Source organism: Aythya fuligula, chromosome 11, assembly GCF_009819795.1.
Source record: "Aythya fuligula isolate bAytFul2 chromosome 11, bAytFul2.pri, whole genome shotgun sequence".
Lineage (NCBI taxonomy): Eukaryota > Metazoa > Chordata > Aves > Anseriformes > Anatidae > Aythya > Aythya fuligula.
In genome coordinates, this window is record NC_045569.1 from 3,221,551 (window position 1) to 3,246,470 (window position 24,920).

The following is a 24,920-nucleotide window of genomic DNA, read 5'->3' on the forward strand; positions in this document are numbered from 1 at the left end:
ATGTTGCCGGCGGGGACGCGGAGCGACGCGGGCACGGGCACGGGCACGGACACGCAGCGACGAGGAGGGAAGGGCCGGCGCCGCCGCCCCGCTCCTGAAGGCCGAGAGGAGCCGCGCCGAGCAGCACGGAAGGAGGAGGCGCAGCCGCAGCCGCAGCCGCAGAGGTCGCGCAAGCGCCGCGCCGCGGCCCCGGCGCCGCCCCCGCCGATGGAGGCCGCCGCGGGGCCGCTGCTGCCGCGGGGCCGGCCGCAGGCGGTGCGGCTCCGGCGGCGGCGCTCGGTGCTGTACGGGGCCGGCCGCGGGGCCGCCGCGCAGCCCGGCGCCGGTAAGCGGGAGGGAGGGAGGGAGGAAGGGCGGGACGGCCGCCGGCGGGGCGCGGGCCCCTCACCGGCGGGCGGTGCTTCCGCAGGCGCTGCCGGCGGGACCCCGGCCCTGACGGCGCTGGCGGTGGGCGTGCGGGTGCTGAACTGCGCCCTGGTGCGGAGCAGCTTCGTGCCGGACGAGTACTGGCAGGCGCTGGAGGTGGCGCACCGCCTGGCCTTCGGATATCCTTTGGCGGGGCGAAGCCGGCGCTCTGCTCCCCGGCCGGGAGGGCGAGCGGCCGGAGCGCGGCTGAGGCGGGGGCTCGCGGCCTCGGCCCGTCACGGTGCGTCCTTAACGTGCGCAGCTATGGGCACCTCACCTGGGAGTGGGCGCAGCGCCTGAGGGGCTCTGCCTACCCGCTGCTCCTCGCCGCCATCTACAAAGCCCTGCAGCTCCTGGGCAAGGACGACGTGCAGCTGCTGGTGAGTGGCGCTCGGCCTAACAAACGCAGCCGCTGCTTAGTTCAGGCAGAAGTACTAGCTAAAGAATCATACAGTTATATTTTAGTCACGGGGAGTTACAGAAATTCAGTAACTCTCTTACAATTTTTGTGTCTAAGTCGTTGACTAATACAGTAGGGAACTGGAACTCTCTGAACTCGGACTATAACAGATATTGCTGCAAGTGAAGTTTTGTCTTTGCTTACGTAGATATGGATTCCTAGACTGGTACAAGCAGTTTTGGCAGCTTTTGCTGATGTGAAGCTTTATTTATTAGTGAGACACCTTGAAAATGCAGAAACAGCAAAGTATGTGGTGAGTCTCAGACTTTAAAAATTTTTTTGCATGGTAATTAACACTGCTACAGTGTGACCAGTGGTAAAATGATGCTAAGTCAAGCCTCAGAATTAGCACCGCTATTTAGAGCTATAGAACTTGTTTTAACACATCTCCTTGTGCATCCCCTTGTTCACAATTATTTTCAGTACTTCTGCCAGCTCTGTTCCTGGTTTACATGGTATTCCTGTACCAGAACTCTTACAAACACCATGGAAACTCTTCTTACCATTTTTGCCCTTTACTACTACCCAATAAAAGGTTCCAAGACGGGGAGCAGGTGAGAAACTTTCTACTAACAGTACTGATAATCTTTGGCTTAGGATAACAACAGATACCATTTAAAATGCTGACTTCTGTCTTAGGATTTAAAGCAACCAGAATACCTCACATAGCAAGTAGCACCAGCAACTGTGGTATTTCCTCTAGATTTTTTTTTTGAAGTAGTAATATAGCTGGTATACAATATGACTATTCTCCAGTTATTTACCTGAAGTGTCACTCTACAACAAACCTTAAACTAAGCTTTAGAGGGTTGAAGTTTGTGGTAACTTGAGAAAAGATAACAATTGTTTAGGTGCAGCCATAGATAAATTTGTAGTCACAACTTTCTTTACCAGCTATTTTAAAACAAGTATGCGCTCCTAATTAGTGACTCTATTGCTAATGAGACAGTTATGTAGCAGGCAACCTTTCTAGTAAAACAAAGAACCTGCACTCAGAGAATCGGTTATCTGGAGCATGCAGAACTTTGGGTCAGGGATATGACAATATTTATACTGAGGAAACATCACTGTCTGCAAAATAATTGATCAGATCTTATAAGTTTACTTTTTATTTTTGTTCCCTCATTCTAGCTGCAAATATTTAACACTGATAGCACTTGCAATTGTTATCCGTCCCACCGCTGCTATCCCATGGATACCTTTGGTCTTCAGTCATTTTTTGCGAGAACAGAGGAAAGCAGACCTCATCCTGCACAACTGCATTCCAGTTGGGTAAGTTCCTTCTGAATTTAAATTGACTGTTTGCACCTATATCTTAAGATTGATTTTAACACCACATGCTGCGGCAGAGACAGAGGACTCAATACAAAAAAGCTGTTTAAACACAGGGGGGGAAAAAAAAAGTTTAAAGAAGAGTTATGCTTCTTTGAAATGAATGTGTATGCTGTGTAGAGTCACAGAGAGAGATTTCCTAAGGACAAAAACACTAACATCATTCCAACTTATCCTGCTATTATGCCAAGGATACTGGGTGATAGCAGACGGCCACTGTAAAGTGGCCATGAGTATGGATAATCCTACAAGAGTTTAGGAGTAACTTCAAGTTTTGACAGCAATTTGGAGAACAGTACAATCTGATACATAAGCAATAGCAATGCAATCAACTTTTGTTTTTTTTTTCAGATTGGTCACATTGGGAATCTCTTTAATAACTGACCGTGTGTTTTTTGGTGAGGTAAGTAGCTTTAAACTCAACTTACAAGACAAAGATTAATACTAACCATTTTAACACAGATGATGTGGACTTGTCTAAATCCTGTTATTTCTGTAGCTAGACTGTGTCTGGCCTATCTTCTGTAAGTATATCTGAAGTCATAGATTCTTAAACACTGACTTCTTAGTTATTTTAAATGACAAACTGTTACTTCAAATGAGCTCTTAGTAAATCAGTAGTTTTTAATGGTATACTGTAAACCTTATACACTTCCTTCTGTAACTGCCAAAACAGGAAGTCTGTGATAAGAGATAGTAGAAAAGATGCAAGTATGAATGAAAATGTCACTTGAGGCTAATGATGACCATATAATTCAATTTAGATGTTGATTTTTCAATTTGGATTTTTAACTTTTTTTCCCTCCCTCCCTTGAACATCCCAGTGGGTCCTGGTTCAGTTGAACTTCTTGAAATTCAACGTGCTGCAGAATTTAGGAACATTTTATGGTTCTCATCCTTGGCACTGGTACTTGACCCAGGGACTACCGATTATCTTGGGTACCCATCTGCCTTTCTTTATTCATGGCTGTGTGCTGGCACCAAAAAGGTATCGCATCTTTCTAATGACAGTGATCTGGACAGTGTTAGTATACAGGTAATTTCTCTTAAGTACAATTACAATCTTTCGCTAGTTGTGTTCTTTTCATCAAAGCTCATGTCCTGTCTACAACAAAGCATGGTATTCAGGTTAAATGATAGAAAATTTAAAACTATTCAAATACTTGAGAAAAGGCAGTCAATTATGCAATAGTCTCGAGAACTGAAGGTAATACTACCATTTGTATTATTAGCATACACGTGTGTTTAGTTAGACCCTGAAATATTAAAATAATTTGGCATGAAATTCAGTGGGAAATGGAAAAAACCTCTGAATCACCTAAGAATCGTGTAAAGAATAACAGATCTGGTTAGGAAACCCTTCACTAGATGTCTGTTAATGAAAATACTCCATTATTTGCTTCTTTAATACATCCCCAATAAGGGTTTTTTTTGACTTCTAAAACTTAGTTCATTCACAAGTTTATACACACCTTTTAAGAACATTTATCACAGGGATGAATACACAACTTGAAGAACTAGAAAAGAAGGTAAGCTGTTTCTAAAGCTTCAGTTAACTGTAGATTAAGCAGGAGACTTTCAGGCAGGAAAAGATACAGCAAGTTAGTAAATACGAAGTAGTAAACAGTATCAAACTACAGTAGTAACAATACAGCAAAACAGTAGCAAGGACACAAATATTGTCCTGTCTTTCAGTCCAGCCCCAAACTTCATGTAGATCTACTGGCTTTAGGCCTTTCTTGATTCCCTTAGTCTTGTAAGAACCTGTCTGGTTCCCATCACAAGTCCTGCAGTAATCCCACCACCAAAAAAATTGAATGGAGTGAAGTTGTATTAGCAGAGGTGAACGTTACTTTGGGAGATACGAATGTGTACTTGCATCTTAGCTCACCATCCACCCTTTTTCTTGCCTTTTATTACAGAAAAGTCATGGGTAAAGTATTTAGCATTCATAGAATCAGACAACTTCATTGCTCTATCACAGTAGCCAGGCACTTTTATTAATGTGTGATTTAAACTGATGAAATCATCTTAATTTGAATGCTCTTGTTACATTCTTAAAAAGAGATTACTCTAAATTGATAACATGCTTTTAAGTATGTTTATGTGCTCTTATAGTCCTCCATGCTCTAAACATATTTTGTTAACAGAACTGATGTATTCAGCTTTCTCTCTATAGTACCATATCTGTTTTATTACAGCACGTTGAGCCATAAGGAATTCAGGTTCATCTATCCAGTACTGCCATTTTGCATGTTTTTTTGCGGTAAGAATTTGGTTTTAAATGTCTTGCAACCTTTTGTATATATAACGTTTACCCAAAGACAGACAGTTAATACCGAATGTAGGTATTTGACAAAGGATTACTAGAAGTAGCCTAGAAAAAAGGATGAAGAACAGTAAATGAATGAAATACACAGGAAGAAACCTTAGTATGGATAAAAGTATTTCCTACAAGAGAAAAAATTGCTTCAGCAACTCCTAACTTTAATGCAGTGCCACCCTTACAGCAAATTTTGTTGTTTCCTTTGTAATATTTCTCCACTCACTTCTCTAAAGTATGCTCAGGCAATTGCATTTGAGTATGAAAAAAACTCGGGTATTCAGAAATTATTTTCTAGACCTGAATCTGGAGTAGCATCATCAACTAAGAGATGATGATAGTTCCTTTGTCTGCTCTTGACTAAACTCTAGGTGGAGTCTACTTCCCACAGCAGTTTGAGAGCAGTTAACGTGATAGCTTTTTCCTTAAGGCATAGTACAGCAAGTTTGTTAAACCACAAACAACATCCCTAAACTAATGCAGTTAACTTTTAAATGAACTAAAGATAGCTTGCATGAACTGCTGAACTGGCATCTGACAACTGCAACCTTTTTATACAAAACAAAGAGCCTAATAGTTATTTTGCAGAAACAAAGGTATTGGCTAGACTACTATAATATCTGTACAAAGAGTCAAATCATGATGTAAAACTTAATCTACTGGAAAGTTATAAAGGAAAGATTCAAATTTCTAGAACTTACGAAGCTAGATAGCTTTAACATAGAAGTTCAAAAACAGATCAGAGAAAATTGTAATTTTTTAACCTATTTTGTTAGTCTTAACAAAAGTAAATCTTAGTTCAGTAGTTTTGCTGCCAGAAAAGATCAAATAAATAATGTCTTTGGTTAGTTCGGTGCTCAGTTTAATAGCAGATTTAAGAAGAACCAGTTCTACTTTACATGCAGGAAAATGTCCAGTCAGACCACTTTTTTGTTAATCTGTCTCAGTTTTTACACCTATAATAGAATAAGGTCACTTCCTCAATGTATCAAGAGAAAAGTATGATCTAGATACTTTTGTAAAGAAAAAAAATGACAGAATAGTTTTTGATAACTCAGTGATTGCAACAAGGTCTTGAAATTGCTCCAAACATTACAAATAAAAGCAGAAAAAAGTTTGTTAATTTTCAATTCCTTTCTAAGTACACCTGAAGATAAATTAAAGCTATTTCACAAAAGCAGTTAAAAATGCCTGTAACAGAATGTTTCCACATGTTTAAAGCAGACTAAGTATCAGACTTTGTTTTCATCTGAGATATCTGCAATTTGTTAGAACAAGGGCTGACTGAAGACTTCTTTAAATTACTTGTGCTACGCTACTGGCTTCTGAAACAGGCCTACTCTAACTTGTTTCTTTTGGTTCTGTAAAGGTGGTCACAGAACTAGGCTGCATAAAACATTTTGTCTCGTGATACTGACAGGAATGAATCACATTATCTCCCATCAGGAGAAATGTGTCTTCTTTCTATTATTACCTCCTTCAAGAAAAGGAGTGAGAAGGGAATAAGCTTCTCCAAGGATGGTAGCTCAAGAACAACTAACAGTAAGGATCATAACAAATGTATAAAGGGAATGCTATAGTTTCAGCATGTTGGAGATAAAGAATACCACAATCATACCAGAGCATGTGTTATCATTTATTCTGGCTCTACTTGGATGTGTGAATCACAACACATCAGTAAGTCGCTGTATACCATTCATCCAAAGTAATGGATGAACTATTATTTCCCCACAAAAAGAAGTAAAATAAAACTAAGCTCTAGAGAGATAAAACACTGGCTTCAAAGTTTTACTTCTGGACTCCGAAGGACAGACATGGATTTAACATTTACACTGTTAAATCCAACAGTAATGGATTCAAAGACTAACCTTTGAATTCCCATTTTCCAACAGTAAAGACTGCAGCATATTAAAACACTTCAAAGTACGGTTTTCAACTAATAGTTTTCAGAAGTACTATGCAGAATTAAATTTTTGCTTATCATAAACTTACTTAAATGTTTCTCTAGGATTTTCTTTAAAACATCTAAAAGCATGGAAGAAGTCTGCAGCAAGCTTCCTGCTTGTATCAAACTTACTCCCAGCCCTGTATACAGGCTTGATTCACCAGAGAGGCACTCTTGATGTTATGAGTCACGTGCAGGAACTTTGTAAGGACTCTAACCAGTCACAAGCTTTTGTCTTCATCATGATGCCATGCCACTCCACTCCATTTTACAGGTAATAAAGTAACTAGCAGTTTATTATATTAAAATCCAGACATTTTAGCAGAAATTATATTTTTTTCCTAAACCTGTCTGAGCTGGATAAATGTAGGCAGGAAGTTTGTTTTTCATACCACTAAAAAAAAAAATGAATACAGAAAATAAACTAACTGTGCTTACACCACAGAATAAGATTCACAATCTACGTTTTATTCAGTTTTTGTAAAATAGCTTTGTATGAGGATATGCAGCAGACTTAAGACAGTATTTCTTATAGCTTCATTGTGGTAGTTTTTGTAACAAAACTAGACTCACTGTTATAGTCAAAACATTTTAATTTTACCTTTACTTCTGCTGCTAGAAGGTAAAGAAATAAAATTAGTAACATACAATCATAGATTTCACTATTCCAAAAAGTTTGTAATATATCCTGGAAAATAACACATTGAAGCAGATATAAACCATGAAGCTGATGTGTAAAACTATCTTTCATTTAAGGAACTGATGCTTTGCAGAGGATGTTTGTATTCAGAAAAGTCTGCTTTCTGTGAACTGCTTAAAAGCACTCACAGCAGCTTGGAGCTGAATCTACTTTCTCTAATTCTGCTTTCATATGAAGTATAGAAGGGAAGAAAACATTGGCTGTGGAGGGGAAAGAAACCTAATTATTCAATTTTTTTTGACTGATGTATTCTAGTCATTTCATGTCTTCATCAGTTTATTCTGAAGTTTGTTTTGTTTTTCTCCCTAGCCATGTTCACTGTCCTCTAAAAATGAGATTCCTTCAATGTCCCCCAGACCTAACTGGAAATGAAAGCTATATTGATGAAGCAGATGTGTTTTACTTAAATCCACTTGGCTGGCTTAATAAGGAGTTTTACAATGATACATTATTACCTAGTCACTTGATTTTCTTCAGCGTGCTAGAACAGGTATGGTAACTGCAGGATGAAACAAACTAGTTCTGACATAAAGTTACAGGAGAAATTGAGAGAATTATAATTGAGATTTTTTTAAGTATTGTCTGTAGTTTTTTTAAACACTTAAATGAAAATTGAACTGCCTAGTCCATAATACACTACAGATACCATCCTGGCGATACGTCCTTAACATTTGCACATGCCCTCCATATGAATTCTGCATGCCATAAAGTAAAGTTTTCTGGAAGAATTTTCCTCCTGTCATGTTAAAATAAATGCCTGTTCCCAGAATCATACACTTTTAAGTAAGAAACAATGACAAGCAAAAATGCCATTAGTCAGCATACCTCTTCCCCTCAATTCTTTTATGAGGGCCATGTACTCAAACAACAGCATCTGATGAAGATACTCTCCAGACAAGATCAAACAGAATAGCTCTCTGCCCCTCTGTAGCAGTTCTTAAATAAGTGACAAAACTTCCAGGGGATTAATGAATTGACGGTTTCCAGAAGATTTTGAAACACTGAAATACAGTTTTTGAGTGTGGAAACTAATGTATGTTCATTTACAGGAAATATCATCATTTCTAGCTTTAAAGGGCTATGAGAAAACAGCCACCATCTTTCACACTCACGTACCTCAAGGACGCGTTGGAAGCCATATCTACATCTACAGAAGAGGACTGAAATGAGTCGTACCTGAAGATAAGTTTCTAGACTAATGATCTAATGAGATCAGTTTTCCATAGCAATAATATGCTTAGAAGATCTTTTACTGCAGAAAGGAGAGAGTAGTGAGTCTGAAACTGAGTAAGTCAAAATGGAAGGTTTGATGAGGCAACTATTGACTGTTTTGAAACACAAAAACCTCTTCCTGAAGGCAACTTCAGTGGCACTATGTCAGGGTGGGGGTGTTAACCTCTTACAACATTAGAGAACATCAGGAAGACCAAAGCTACCATATGACTACTTTAAACAAGAAATCAGACAAGACTGGACCAATTTATAGAACTGTACAGCTATGCTATTTTTTTAATATAAATAAACTCTTTTACCCAGACTGTCTCTTTATTTTTCTTCCACAATATGCAGATATGCAAGATATTTCAAGTGCTTAAATCAGCAAGCTGATTAGAATGCAGCACAGCAAATTTTTCACAATTCAACAGGCTCTTGAACCACCCCCCGAAAGACAAGAAGCAAGTGTAAGATTACAACACACTAACAAGTACATTACCATAATGAAGCCTTTTTTTTTTTTTTTTTTGAAGGATGAGATGAAGTTAGTATATCAAACACTGGAGTTAATTATTGATACATTATGCATGACTCAAGCTTGAACTATACTAATGGAATGCAATTAAGCATATTTTTCATATACAAGTCATTGCATGCCTAGTTTCTGTAACAATACCGCTGGCACCCAAACTCTTATCACTTCCATAGAACAGTTAAAGCAACAATACCAAATATGCATATTAGAAAGCTTGACGTGTGCCTTTTAACAATTTGTAAGAAACAAATTATTTAGAGAAAAACTTGCATCTTGCTGCTTTCTTGAAAAACAATTAGTTTCCAGAGAGGAGGTCAATTATTAAATTGAATCTCATTTTTTTTTCCATAAATTACTTAGTATTTTGGATCAAAGGGTAATTGCCCCAATTCTATTTCAAGATTTGCCATGTGTCTTCCATTAGTGCGACCATGTTTATGCCATTTACCTTCTCTTTTATTACGATGGTGGTACTTCTGAGCTTGTTTTTCATGTCTGGTATTTTCAGTTTGTGTAAAAGAAGGCCTTTTAGGTCGACTGCAAGGAGTAAACAAAAACTTATTACAACTCGTATGAAAGCACTTTTTAAAAGCATTTTGAAATACAATTACATTATCAAGAACAGCTTTTAGCATGCTGAGGTGAAAAAAATAGTATTAAGTAGTCCTTTCTCTTGCAAGAAAAACGTGCAGGATTTTTGTTGCTGTTTCTGTTTGTTTTTAACCATCATTAAGATGGTATACTTAAAAGAAATTCTTTCTAAAAATAAAACTGCTTTGAAGCTGGCTTCCTAAATTTCTTTGTAGAATAAAGCCAGGTGAATAGCTGTTTGAGTATCCCTACTGTGATGCTTAAGTGGAGATCTCAATCTGTTTTTAAGCTATTCTATTATATTCTGCTCTATAAAAGTAATGAAAACTTTATAAACCCCAATGCCTAAAAACATGTACTTTAGAGGTTCTCCAGTGTGCAAGTATAATAAATACATTTATATGGGAAGGAGTGGTGCTGACAAAAAACAGCTGCTCACCTATTGCCATTTGTGATGCACAGAGTGCCATTACACCGTATGCTGTTATTCTGTCACTAGAGTCTAGGCTTCTGCTAAACTGAGCTAAGGCTATTTTCATCCTCAGGATCATACAAAATACTTTATGACACAATCAGTAAATGTATTTGAAGCTTTGCTTCTCTGCAAACTGAAGTGCTTAAAAATAAACTGCTTAATTAAAAATTAATAATACATTAGTAAAAAGCACTTGAACTATAAATAAAAACAACTGAAGTCAGGTAGCAACCAAAACACCACATTTGAAAAGGCTACTTGGTAACTGATAGAAACATCCTGACAGTTCAACCTTCACTAAGAGGTCCAACCTCACATAGCATGTAGTAACCCCAAAATTGTTAAGTATTTCAGACCTCCTGCTGCAATAAACACATAAAATAGTAAATAATACAAATCCAAAAGATAAACACAACTGAAGAAATGCACCTCAATCTAACTATTCAATATGTGTTGTGCTGAATACCAGAGGGAAAAGTTCCATTATGTCTTCAAAGACAATGACTAATTTATACATGTAATGCACTAGAAGTTCACATACAGCATTTTTTCCTACCTGCTCAGAATAAACATTAGCACAAAAGACCATATAATCAATTTAGTAACAGCCATGAAAGTAAAAGCCACAGAAAATATAGACGTTTAATTATTCCAGAAAGAGCAAGTTCCACACTATATATTAAGGCTGCTTGCTTAATTTTCTTCACCAAAGTCTATGCAGTAGAAAAAGTCCATCATTTCTAGCACCTTTGGGCCAGTCAAACTACCACAACTACTCTGCAGAAAGCCTGAGAATACCATTAGATACAGGAAAGCAATGCAGGCAACAGTACTTGCCAAGGACATTTGTAAGCAAGTCTGAACAAATTTTAGTCTGGGCCAGGATCTCAACTGGAGTCTGCTATTCAAGCAGCCTTGATCTGGGGATTAAGACCAGCTCAGTACTATACGAAGTAGTGAAACTCCTGCAAGCCAGCAGGTAAGATCCCTGACAGAACAGGACTTTAAGACTGCCCAAACACATCCAAAAACCTTCTAATTCAGGGAAGTACAACAGGGGAGCCCTAGTTAACGCTTCTCACGAGATTGCCTGTCTGATGAAATGAAAAGCTCTCATACGTGTTCAGTCTAAAGTAACCCTACCCGCAGCTACAGTTTTCTAAAAGACTCTGTGGAAATTTTGATTGTGCTATGTACAGTGGATCTGTAGTACCTCATATATACATAAATTATATATATATTTTTTTGAAGTGGGTTAGGAGGGTACGAGAGAAGAAGGGCACGGAAATGTTAGTGTGGGAGGTACCCTCTAGTATTTCCACCACTGAGTCCTTTATATACAACTGTGACTAGAAAAAAATCTATTAGAACACCACCACCAGTTGTTTTTACAAAGACTACATTTCATTAATGGTTCAGGAAACATTGAAACAAACCTGGGTCCATATTGGGGTGAATTATCATACTGAAAGTAGTATCTGTAGACGTACTTGTCCAAATCATCAAAAACGTTTTCATTCTTACTTTGGTATTCCTTCATATCTTCCAGATAATCCTTGACATCATTAACAAAATCAGTGAACAGCATCTGGTCATGTATAAAAAGCCCATTATGAAAAAACTTATTGATGAAATTTTCTAGTTCTCTCCAGTGATGAAAGTTATGTACAACTTGTTGCAAATACTTCTTCATTAGCCGATTAAATTCATCTACCCTAATAGGATCTGATACTCTGTTAAAGAGACTAGTGAATTCTTGATGAGCACATTCAAAAATACCAGAACAGCCTTTTAGGACAAACTGATGTCTTCTGTTACACAAAGGATCGTTAAGACATTTGTCTGAACCTGTATCTTTTTCAAACGTCGTAAACTGATGTTTTCTTCCATCTTTGAAATCTTTTGACATGTGAGGTCCCCTGTAATGCATGTTCTTCAGATTCTCATAAGAGTTATGCTCTCGGTAAAAAGTTCGAGCTTTCTTGTTTGCCTCGTACTTTTTATCATTTGACTTCTTCTCCTTTTCATCAAAGATGTTTTTTGTGGTATCTTTAAAGTGTCTGAATGTAGACTTTACAGAATCAGAGAATTTTTTCAGGTTTTCTTTCACTGCTTCTTTAGCCTGCTTAATCTTTTCTTTATGGTGTCTAACAAACTCTTTGGTGGAATTTTTCATGGCATCAAAAGTTTCTTTAACTGAGCCAAAAAATGATTCTTTTGATTTCTTTTTCAACTTACTTTGCCCTTTAGCACCTTTCTTTTGTCCCTTTTCATTCATTTCTTGTTTTTCAGTTTGATCTTTTGCTTCAACATACAGCTTCTCCCATAAGTCAGAGCGTTGTTGCTCAAAATTTAGCTTTTTTTCTAGTTCTGCTAGTCTTCCTCGCAGAGTTTCTATTTCTTCATTTTCTCTTAACGTATCATCATCAGCAACATTGTCAGGCGTTTGACGAGAACCTAGCTGTTCTAGTTCTTTTTTCAGAGCTTCTGTAACACGACGTTCTTTGTCCAATTCTCTCCTTAACATCTGTGCTTCAGCAAAGAGCGTTTCCTTTTGTCTAAGAAAGTTATGATTTCTTTGCTTTTCCTCTTCCAAATGTTCCCTTAGTTTCTGGTTTTCCATGACAATAGACTCAGTACTAGTACCTTTATCTTCCAAGTTTCTGATTTGTTGTCTTAGTTTTCTTAATTCTTCCTGAAGTGAAGCCAAAGCTTTTTCTTCCTTCTCTAGGGATTCTCTTAAGTGTTGATTTTCTGCAGCAAGACTTTTTTTGTGTAAGTCAAAGGATTTCTTTTCCATCTCAGTAGAAGTCAAACACGTGGAGAGATCTCCCTTAAGCAACTAAGGCAAACAAGCAAAACATAGTATGATTAGAATTGTTACAATTTTAGCTAGCAAAATAGAAGACCAAGGTAAACCCAGAAGAGTTCACTTGTCATTTTGGCTGAAGTGACACATGTTGCAGCAGGATACAAAAATAGAGCTCTGTGTGTGTGTATCTCTGAGATAAACACACAAACACTTCCTTGACAACACAGACCATGTGAGAGGCTCCCACTTCCAACCAGAGGTCATCACCCCTTGTGTTTTACTGATTTAAATAGCTGAAAGATAGTAAACTGTATACTTGAAGTGATACATCTTAAAACAAAATGAAAAAATGTGTATGCTGTTTATGCCTAGCAATCAGGGTTTACATACAAAAACAAATACATGAGCAGAAGCAATTTATTAAGCAATTCAGCAAGAGAAATTGATCTTGAATCAACTTCGTTGCTGCAAGAATGTTTTCGTGTAACCATACACTAACACATGAGGATACTCCCAGTCTCTTAGCATACAAACACTAGAATTAAACAACTGTATTGTATTAACTGCTGCTGTCAGCAACATTAGAAAAAAACACTCCACACACAAAGCACTTCCTAGTCTTCTCTCTGAATTATCTGAAGCTGAACAAAAAATCTGGGTTGTTGAGTATTTGAAAAATGAATAACCATGAATAATTTAAAAAGCAAAGTTGTAAAACTGTAAGTTCAACCAAAATATTTTTTTTTTTTTTTTTTTTAAACCAGCACAGTTCTATTTCTCCTGTCTTTATAAATGACAACCTAGCATTATGTCACAGGGAAGAAGATGGTCTCTAGAGCCAGGTAACTGCCAGACAACTACTGGGACTGCATACATTAAAAAAAACTTTATGGTTAAACACATATCATTAACAAATTTCATCAAATTACAAAATATGTCAATAATTCAGTGGAACTAAAAATGACATTCTCAAAAGGAATGTATTAAAAATAAATATGTAATGCATTTGTGTGATAATTTCACTTTCTGTAAACTACACCCGTATAACGACAGACAAATAATCACACAACTTCCAGCTAAACTCATACCTACCCCCACTTTATCTCCTTGCTCTTGTTGGCACTGGTAAAGGTCATCTTTCATATCTTTTAATTCACGTGTCTTTGTTACCAGCTGCTGACGTTTCTGAATCTGTATTGTACCTAAAAAGATAAAAACTTTTTGATATTCTCACTTACAGCAGTTACAAGGAAAATATGAACAGATAAATCTAAGTATCATCTTCATATTCCCTGCAAATTCAGAAGCATTCTTACCTTGCAATTTCTGCCCAGTACTTACTAGTAAGACTTAATTTTGTTACAGCTAAACAGTTAAAAATCTTTTCTCACAGCTAAAACCAGATTGTAATATACTGATTCTGTTTCTTCCAACAATAAACAATTTCTCAAACAGACCCATCAATTCTCCATTAGTCCCATTCAAGAAGAACAAAAAAAAAAAAAGACTTTAGGAACACTATATGCAAAAAAAAAAAAAAAAAAAAAAGCAGGAATGAATGTGTGTAAGGTTTCTTGTTTTTTCAGTAACATGCAAGACAACACAGACAGAAGGGAGTACATTAGTCCACAGATTATCTGTTTCAGAACTACAACATTTACTGTTAAATAAAGTTACATAAAAAAGATAATATCAGCACAGTATTTAAATTTCCATGCAGAAACACAATTCGTAAACATTTCTCACAAAGCAGCAAGTATCTCTAGGTTTTGTCTTTGTCATTCTTATCCATAAGAGCAAAGTCTGAAGAGTCAGCAAATACCCTGTCTTTTCAATTGTCAGAAGAAAGCTGAGGTTTTATTTATTTCTGAAAAAAATACCTTTATTGCACTAGCCACCAATATTTTCTCTTAGTTAAAACTTCTTTACTAGTGCTTCCCTACCTATACAGGTTCTGTAAACATGATGTAGTTTTCAGGTCTTCACTTTTAGGTGTCTCTTGAATTGACGCTACAGCAAATGGCAACAGTAAGGTTTAGGTATTTCTTTCAAAATCAATGCAGAGTGTGTAGTTTTTCCTCTATATCTGTATTTAAGATGATTATTATTAAAGAGAAGAAATTCCATAAATACTATTACACTGAGGTATTTTTTTTTGTGCTCTCAATTTCTGTTTAAGATATTCTCAAGTATGAACTTTAAAAAAAAAAAAAAAAAGTACTCTAAACCAAGTTCAACCTCAATAGTTCAATACAGCTAAGGGAAAGCAACCTCTTTACAGCAATGATTTTCAGTTTACAGTGTCCTGATGGACACTCATAGGAAGCAAAGCTCCTTGCATAAGTGAATTTAAATACACTGAGAGTAAATTTGTTTTTCTTATTTATGTTTTTAGATACGTTTTAATTAGTCCATGGCTTTTAAGAATCTGAAAGATCATCATTTAGTGTAAGGAGTTCATGGTAAGTGGAAATTGAATTACAGACAGAGAATCAAACTCACTGTCTCCCCTTGTCGAGGCAGATTTAGATACAGTACCAGCTGGAGACAAACCCATCAGTGAGGAATGTTACCTCATCACATGCTTTTTTCCAGTGTCTTTGCTACCATTTCCATGTTGCTGATTTGTCATTTTGCTTACTCTAAGTCACAACATCCTTCAGATTCTTTAAGTAATCTACCCAAATCTCAAGCATTAGGGTAATGTTTCCTTTTATGGCTTCTGCTTAAAGAAAAGAAATTAACTATCTGCATGTCCACAAGGAAACTGTCTTCTGGCTAGAGTTCCCTAACTTCAGCTTTTCCAGTTGTATGTTGTTCCTGGAAAGCTTGCCCTCTCTCAGATCTCCTTTCTAGAGCATCACAAAGCCAGCTAACTCAGTTTTTTATACCAATAAGAACACAATTATTAAAATGTAATCCTACTCTTCTTCTAAATCTTAAAAAAATAAAGAGAAGAAAAATGTAATGAATCTTAAAGAAGTAGCCCTGGAGCTCTAGCTAAAAAGGAAAACACTATCCTGGTAGTGATTAAAAAAAAGCAATTCCTTAAAAAGCGACACCCTACAATTCCCTAACACGTCAACTAACCTAGCATTAAGAGACTGCTATGGTATAGTCCTTTAGAAGATAGATTTCTCTTTGCAAATATGTTTTAAAGAACAAAAACAAGTCACACCTAAAACAGAAAGCAGGGTTTGATTTCCCTTTTAGTGGTAGAAAGATGAATCATCACATAATCCCAAAGAACTTTCACTCAAATTAAAAACTAAAGGCACACAGAGCTGCTTTCTCTGCTGAAAAGCTATCAGTGATGACAATTTCTGTTTAGAAGATTCAGCAGGTTAAATTGAATTCCTTAGTATATTTATCACCCCTTGTACATTTCCAAAATATATTTCTCATTCATACATCTGCAAATTCTTTAAAAGCATGGTATTTATCATTAGCTCCAATTTAAATTTGGTGAAATGATGAGCAGAAGTGAAACCTCAAGTTACCAGAGCAAAACATTATCAGAGATCCTTCTAGTCACTCTGTTCTTCTCTGCTTCTAGCATGCCAATGTTTATCAGTGGGGTTTTATACCTGCTATTACTTCTTCTTTAGCAGTTGCAGCAAGTATTTTACATGACTGCATTAGTCACGCATACAATGCTGCATACACTAGTAGTTCCTAAGATTCAGTTATCGTGTTTTATATCACTATGCATACACAGGTATGAGTGTGTAAACATACATACATGCACACTATTTAATTATTAAACCTGAATGCAAGCACAGCACCCACAGTATCACTCATGACTCTTACCTTCAGGTTTACCTAAGATGGAAAAAAACTGCGTCAAGTGAAAATTAGCCTTTCAAAGTAAATGTCAAAATTCAGATTCCTAACAATTAGTCAAAATCAAATCCAGTTACAGTCATATTCCCAGTCCCAAACTGAATCACAAGTCTTACTAAGGCACATTTCATACACAACCAGAACTACTCATTAAAAATGACTATTAAGAAATAAACACCCTCTTTTTTTTTTTTTTTTTTTTTTGATCATATCACACAAATCTTACATGATCAGGATTGCACTCCACAGATTTAGATCAGTAATGAGTTCTGCTAATTTGTTAAATGTAGCAACAATCTGTAATGTTCAACTTTGGGCAAAGCACTGAACACGGAAAAATTGCTGCTATTGTGGACTCGTTAAGTCACTCTAGAATTGCAAGGACACATACAGCTTATTTTCTTCCACTGGAGAGAGAAAAATATTGATACTGTGAACTCCTGTAAAAAAATATGCTTTGCTTTGACGTTTACCAGATGAGTACAAATAGGACAAAAGCCTGAAATGACTTTCTGAACACTAGTGGGAATGATAAGCACTACCATAAATCTACTTCAAAAGAAAAGATGTGAAAAATTAAGCGTAGACACTGCAGTATGAGAAAATGAAGAAAGATCTACCTGAAAGAGTGAACAATATTTAAATTTATTATTATTTGCTTTAATTTTAATGTAATTACATTAAATACACTTGCACTGCTGAAGGGCCTCTCTATTTTCCACACATTAGCTGTTAATTCATCTCAGTTGTAGGTTCCAGGTTTAGATTTTTAGCATAGAATGAGAAAAATTAGATTCAAAAATAAAATGGTATTTGCTACGTATGCACACTCTTGATTCTATGTATTTTACTTTCTATAAACTCACCATAGAAGTGTCCAAAGCCCATGCTGATGGCAATCACCAAAGCTAGTATGATGCATCTATTCAGGCCGCTACTGAACTGGCGCTTGTGCTGCTCTTCTCTGGGAGGTTCGGACTCTGGGTCAGCAGGGGATCTGCTCTCAGCCTCAGAGCTAGAGATCAGCCGCTTCTTAGCCCGACGTCTTCGCACTGTGGGACTGGTCTGATTGCTAGTTTCATCGCTACTTGATTCATCATTGCTAGCCTGAGATGAAAAAACTGGAAAACAACATAGAACAGTCTTTAAAATGCATTAATTGGTGTTATAAAAATAATTTAAGTATAAAAATTCATCTTATTCACACAAAAACATAGTGGGCATTCATCTCAGAGAATATTTATAAGAAAAAAAATCTTGATGTGACAGCTTGCACCTGATATCATATACAGAATGTTTGATATCCAAAGTTAAAAATCATTTTTAACATTAATTAACATTACCGGGAAAAACTGTCTGACACTTGCCCACACCTTGTAATTCACCCACTAATTCATGCATTTCTTTCACACAATGCTACTTCTTTAAAATATCCACATGTACTGCCTCTGCAAATTCTTGCAAAGTAGAAAAGTTAAGAACTCAGATTTCCTTCACTTAGAGATACTCAGATTCACCTATTTCATAACAAGAACAACAGTTTCTACAAGAAAGCCTCCTAAAAAGATGTAGCCATTGTTTTATTGTAGTGCCTCAAACTTCATTCTGTGATCAACCTGCAGCTGCAGACAAAAATTCCACTGAAGTTCCATGCACATAGCTGTTGTAAATATGCTAACTGTATATATAACTTTTTAACCACCTTTCAGGAAAAAAAAAAAAAAAAAAAAAAACACATTTTCAACAAATCCTGCACAGGAAAAGAGCCCCTTGGGTGCCTCTGTGTTTGTCGCTGCCTAACACCCTGCGTCCATAACACTGATTACCTGACTGATGTTTTAGAATGACGGATCAACCAAGGTTTGAGATAAGCACAAGTTTTAACTACACAAATCATCTTCCAAGCTTTTTTTGTAGAATGGTATTTATGATACCGTTTGTATGTTTGTGTTCCTACAGTCCAAAAGCCTTAGATTCTAACTGAGAAAACAACAACAGAGCCAGAACTGCTTATTGCTATTAACGGTACAAATGCTTTCTACGAGTACTGTAAATAAATATAATCCAGTATACTAAAAATGATTATTTAATCTCTCTCCTTTGAAAGCATAAGCTTCAAGCGTAAGGCAAATATAAAAGGGAAGCAGCGGCAGGATGAACAGCTTCCAAATATCTACACTCATGTATCTAGTTCACACGCCTGAAAAAGACTCAATGTGATCAATGAGGCCTCCAGCACGTACCAAAGCGCTCCTGCTTGGACAGTTCTCAGTTTGATGCCTGCAACTACACAAAGCTAATACCCCTTCCAGAAACACTGTTGTTCATTCCCTCATCAGAGATCATCAAGTTCAGAAATATTAATACAGAGTTACTGTCCTTGAACATTTCACTACTGAAAACCAAGTTTTTGAGCAAAGCCACGCACACATCACTGAATAGACAGGAATGTCAAGCAATGCCACAAGTAATCCATAAAAACCATTACCAATTAAGATTTTTCATGGAAAAAATAATTCAGTTTAGCAGAAGTGATTACATCAACCTCACAGAAGATTACCAATTAGTATCTGAAATACACGTCTAATTTCTGACTCCATGGACAAGCACCATGTTAGATTATGGAAGATGATTTCCTTCTTACTACATATTAGTCAAATGAGACATTATGATTAAGACAAATCACTTAGCTACCTGACATGCAAATTCTTAAATTAGTTTATATAACTTGTCTGAAAGTACATTATTTTAGAATAACTCATTTAACCAGTTGCATACTTCCCCAATTCTGGGCAATAAAGACAAACATTCAGATCCCAGTCAGGACAGAGGCGTTTGTTTTTTAAATAAAAATGCAGAAGTCAGAAGTTATAAAGGATTATATAGACATACTTTGTAAGACAGGTGTTATTATTGCTTCTTTGTGTGTTGTTAAGCATTTTTCCCCCCAACAACCAAAGAAAATTAAGCATATGGAATACAAAAGTGGTTAAGCAACAAGAAGCTCTTAACCAAGTAGGATTTATGTATGTATAGTGGAGAGCAAAGAACAGGAAAAAAAAAAAATAGCCAATCAAAAAGCAAAGAAAAAAGCTACAAGAAGTTTAGAGTCATTGCTAAGCAGATACTGACAAGCTGTCAATGACATTGCCTTACAACTGCTGAAAGAATTCAGTACAAAGCCAAACTAACAGGATGAGAAAGAGTATATAGGAAATAAAGTGTGATCACAGCAGCAATCCAAAATTCTAGCTTCTGCTACAATTTTAAAACACAAGATATACACTTGAAAACAGATGATAATGACAATGTCAGTTAACAACGTGATTTTCTTTGGCATTTCTGTACAGATACATCTGAAGCATAGACATAACTTGCATACTGAAATAAGTGCTTTTGCTCAGTTAACTTACTTCATTCATGAAGCTGTTTGCATGGTTAGGACAGCATAAACTACAAAGGAATGGTTTCCAAATGCAAGCGTAGAATAAAATCCTCATAGGATGTTTTAGTATCTACATAAGGAAAAAGTAAAGCTCATCTTTTTCCAAACCAATAGAAAACTCAAAAAGAAGTAGACGGCAAGTATTGCTATTTGTAGAAAATGGCATAAAAACTTGGACTGCTAAACCTTTGGCATTTAAAATGAATGCAAAAGTGCTCCAGACATTCTATATAGTGCTTGGTCAATTAAACACGGAGTACTAGAGACCATGCTGGAATCAGCTTTAGAAGGAAGAAATTGTTTTTGTCAGTCACACAGATTTGGAATTCAACAAGTAACATTCTCTGGTCAAGCATACATACTAATACGTATTACAAAGTTAAATGATTTCCATTCCAAGTCTACATGTAAGTTTGTCATTTTTCAAAAAAAGAATAAATAAAACAGAATGACAGCTTAGCCAAACTTCAGTGAAGATTGGCTTTCAGCATCTGTTTGGAATATCACTACTACAAGATCAAGTCAGATTGGTAGTGATAATTTTTAGAACACTCCATGCAAGCTATAAGCAATCAGCTTTACACAAGCTGATCAAATTTAATCACACCACCTTGGAAAGGAAGACTGCGAGACACATGCTCTTTCACCTCATTGCCCCATTCCCTTACATAATCAGGAATCTTCCTCAGCTTCTCCAGCCAACTGACTTTTGTGTACAAAAAACAGGAAAAAAAAAAAAAAAAACATTTTTAGAACTCAATCCTAAAAGAAAAGAGGAAAAACAAACTAAGCTTTCAATTAAAAGTTATATCAAGTCATCTAGAAGATTTAAAGGCGATAATTTTGCTGCTCATTGTCACTGGTCACAATTAGATGCTGTCAGTTTCTAAATTCAATGGATATTACACAAATACACAAAGCTATGAAGATGCTTAATACTACAGAAGATAAAACAACATTTTAAGATAAATCCTCCTCTTGAAAAAAATTACTTTGAAAGGTAAAAAAAAAAAAATCAGTAAGGCAAAGCTGTTATGAGAGAATAAAACAGAAAAGAATACAAATAAGCAGCCAAACAGAATTAAAAAGGACTAGGAAATGAGAATATTAACACAACAGTAAGGTTCTGCCGTTTTGTGATTGTTTTGTTTATATATATATTTTGTTGTTGTTGTTTTGTTTTATTTTATTTTTTAACTGTTCAAATATTCATATCCTTCCTCTGGATATTATGCAGTACTGTTAAATACTAGGAGTATCCTAATATGTACATAATTTACATAAGTGGAAAGACAAGCAAGTGTTCATAGTTCTGTTGCTACTAGTCCTCATGGCCCCTAAAATCATTCTAACCTAGTAGCTAACTATTGCCAACTCTCCAAATACCCAAAAGAACAGCCAAGAGAAAGCCTACATTATTCTAAGAGCAAATCAGCACTAGAAAATAACTATTATTTTATATTATTATTACTACATTGCTAGAAAATAACTTTCTATTTAAAGTAGCAAATGCTTCACTTAACATAATACTTCCAAGTAAAAAGAATGCAGACACATATTTGAACGAAGTTTCAGAGTTCGGGTAACAGAGTTCAAGGTATTGCCAGCATTTGGATGTGCACTCAACAAGACTTACTTTTTCCAGCTCCGGACAAACAAGATTTCCTAAGCAGATTTCTTTCCTGTGTCATTTTTGCACACAATTACTTCGTAATTTATTGCTCTTACCAGTTTCTGGTTGGGAAAATGCATATTGACTGCTAGAGGAGGAACCCATGTTAAAATCCTCTGAACTGCGAGCTTCTTCGCCATCAGCTGGAGCTTCCTCCTGACTTTGAGTTTCTTCCCCTTTCGGAGCTTCAAGCGTAACAATGTCAGAATCATCACTAATAGTCCCAACACAGGAACCATCATCATGCACTTTTTCTTTCCTTCCCTAAGGAAGAAGATAATGTAAAAAGTTATTCGAATACATAGAACATAGATTGACTTGAAAAAGTAGCAAGAGTTCCTAATGCTTTGAAAAAGAAAAATCAGTATCTTCATTTTAATACCTTTAAAGTATTGCTTCGCATTTTGAAATAAGGCTCACAGAAGCTTCTGAATAACATTATATATAAGTTACCTCTGGAACTGTCTGAGTTTCCTCAAAAGCAGAGAGTGTGTTATCTACCACTGGTACCTCTCCATCAGTGCTGTGCTGAGCTACATAAGAAAAAAAACAACCATGGGATTAAAACACAGCTTTATAAATTCCCCTCATTCCCATATACTATTAGAGTACGTTAGTTCTGTATGTGTTCTCATGCCAATATTATTACATGTAGTGATTAAAATAAGTGGATTTGCATTATATTAATATGCACAAGACTTGCAGTTTCAACTCAAGAAATACTAAGAGTGGCACAATGTCACTTTTTATGTATAAAAGCATTGCTGGTTCTTTCCAAATTACTCTTATTTGATCTATAGCAGTATTATATTTAATATATTAACACATCTTAAGTGATAGTACTACTATAAATTATCTGATAAAATAAACTAGGGCATATTATTCCATAACGTTTAAAACACTAACAAAATGAAAGACACTCTACTGCTTACACTTATTTTAAGAAAATATCTTAGATAATTGATTATTAAACAACACAGTGGTAACATACATAACACTGATAAAGCGAGCATTTTGACAGAGGCCTACAAAGTACTCTACTAAAAATAATAATTTTGTGTCAATGCTACAACAAATACTTGCATTTGTTTATGAGACTGTTTCCCTTTTAATATCCTACCTTGCAAATCGATTGGTTGCTCTTCTTCTTGCAAAGTAACATATTCTTCTGAAATGAATTCGTGGTTATCATTTGTGCTTCCATTTTCTGAAGTCACCGTCTCTATGTCAGAACCCTGGAGTTGAAGAGTTTGAAATAAGTGTTACTGACCAAAACCCCATTAACTGTAGACTAACAAGAAAGGGTTACCAGGAAAACAGAACATTAATAATAAAAACAAGAGAAGAAAAACCACCGTTAAAACTGATTTTAAGCAAAATAAATCAGAAGAAACACTAAGTAACGACCATGATCGAAAAAGGGCCATGGAATACAATTCTAGAGGAAAAAAGTAATCTAGGTATCAATTAATAACTAAACCAAGTATTTTTAATGGATAACTACTTCCTATTAGCTTTATTAGACCCATTTATTATATAAAATGTATAAAAACAGAGCAAGTTGCTAATTAAGCTTTGAACAGGGGAACTAATTTTTGCACACACGTCCATGAATTGTATGTAAATGAACACACACACAAAGAAAGGGGCCTTTCTGAGTACCAACACGAACTCTGATAAGCACTACTACAGGGAAAAGCACGTATGCCCTACTCCATCTCAATTCTTACCAGCAAACGCAAATGTCTGTTTTACTAGCACATCTCTGACACCACGAAAATAAATGTTTATACCGTCTCTAAATTGTATTGCTGTCTTTAATCCAGAAAGGAGACTCAGTTATCAGTCAGCTGCCAGAGCAGAACAGGAACTGAAGATAAACACCACCACTCAGAGACTGCAGTAATGTGACTTGACAACCCTGAGCATTCAATCTTCGTATCACAATTTTTGCTTATAGTAATTAGTGGAACTCAAGTAAGACTATTAGAAAACCATAAGCACACAAAATCCAATTGAAAAATACTAAGTCACTGTGATCCATAAATAACTTGTACTGTTTTTGTAAACAGAGCTAGTTATTTTTGCAACAGCAGGTATGAAATTACAGTAGTAGTAATACTACCAGGTCAGTTTCCCTAAATGCCTGATTTCATGGCTTAAGCAAACATGTTTTTGTTTATGTTGGTATGCTTTTGTTTTTAAGAAGAGGCTGTACTTCAGGAAGATTTGATACCTCAAGAAGAGTTGCATCATAATACAAAGCTAACTTTGTTTTAAAAAGGCTTCACAAATTAAATTCTTGAGTAATTTGGCAAATAGCCTGGATTTTTTCTTTTGACAACAGAAGTATCACATCTTTTATCCCAAATGACTGCAAATTTCATTTTCAGTAGCTCTGTAAAATAACCATCCCAAGTATGAAAAGAGAGCATGTAATTAATTCATTGTTGAGTAACCCAGCTGTTGTAGCCAACTTCTAAACCCTTTTACTTTTATTAGAAATCCTCGAAGTCCAGAAGTCTACGCACTTCTGTATCCTGATCCTGAGGACTGGAGCGAGTGGGTTTTCTGTTTTTCTGTTAGTGACAGGATTCCTAACCTGTCATCCAACCCAAAACAAAGAAGTTGATCATTCTTATCTTTTGCCATTATTTCCTATTTTCCTCCAAGGAATGTGATATTTCAGGTACTTGAATTTGTTCTAGCACAGGCAACGCTGTGTAACATCTTTGTCAGTGACACAGCCAGTGAAATTGGGTACACCCTCGACACATTTGCTGATGACACCAAGCTGTGTGGTGCAGTCAACACGCAAGAGGGAAGGGATGCATCCAGAGGGACCTGGGCAGGCTCATGAGGTTCAACAGGGCCAAGTGCAAGGTCCTGCACAGGGGCCAGGGCAATCCCAAGCACAACCACAGGCTGGATGGATAATGGATTGGAAGCAGCCCTGAGGAGAAGGACCTGGGGGCGTTTGTTGATGAGAAGCTCGACATTAACTGGCAACGTGCACTTACAGCCCAGAAAGCCCGTCCTGTCCTGGACTGCATCAAAAGCAGTGCGAGGGAGGTGACTCTTCCCCCTCTGCCCTGCCCTCGTGAGACCCCACCTGGAGTGCTGTGTTCAGCTCCGGGGCCCCAGCACAAGAAGGACACAGACCTGTC

The 24,920-nt window shown here is 36.6% G+C and overlaps 2 protein-coding genes across 3 annotated transcripts in view; one reads left to right on the plus strand and one right to left on the minus strand.

Annotated features, from left to right (window-relative positions):
• On the plus strand, window positions 1-8,702 carry PIGB (phosphatidylinositol glycan anchor biosynthesis class B). Its single transcript, XM_032194946.1, has 11 exons — window positions 1-284; window positions 410-785; window positions 1,014-1,118; window positions 1,289-1,419; window positions 1,997-2,137; window positions 2,549-2,600; window positions 3,022-3,233; window positions 4,399-4,463; window positions 6,529-6,739; window positions 7,475-7,655; window positions 8,215-8,702. The coding sequence occupies exons 1-11, from the start codon at window positions 1-3 to the stop codon at window positions 8,332-8,334; spliced, it is 1,878 nt and encodes a 625-aa protein (XP_032050837.1). The 3' UTR covers window positions 8,335-8,702.
• Window positions 3,667-24,920, minus strand: part of CCPG1 (cell cycle progression 1) — a 25,458-nt gene continuing 4,204 nt past the window's right edge. For both annotated transcript variants that reach the window (XM_032195166.1, XM_032195167.1), the window contains exons 3-9: window positions 22,874-22,988; window positions 22,207-22,286; window positions 21,810-22,017; window positions 17,503-17,757; window positions 13,886-13,995; window positions 11,418-12,823; window positions 3,667-9,452 (exon numbers count right to left, since the gene is read on the minus strand). In XM_032195166.1, coding sequence (XP_032051057.1) covers window positions 9,272-9,452; window positions 11,418-12,823; window positions 13,886-13,995; window positions 17,503-17,757; window positions 21,810-22,017; window positions 22,207-22,286; window positions 22,874-22,988 — 2,355 coding nt within the window. In that variant the 3' untranslated portion in view covers window positions 3,667-9,271. The remainder of the gene's footprint in view (window positions 9,453-11,417; window positions 12,824-13,885; window positions 13,996-17,502; window positions 17,758-21,809; window positions 22,018-22,206; window positions 22,287-22,873; window positions 22,989-24,920) is intronic.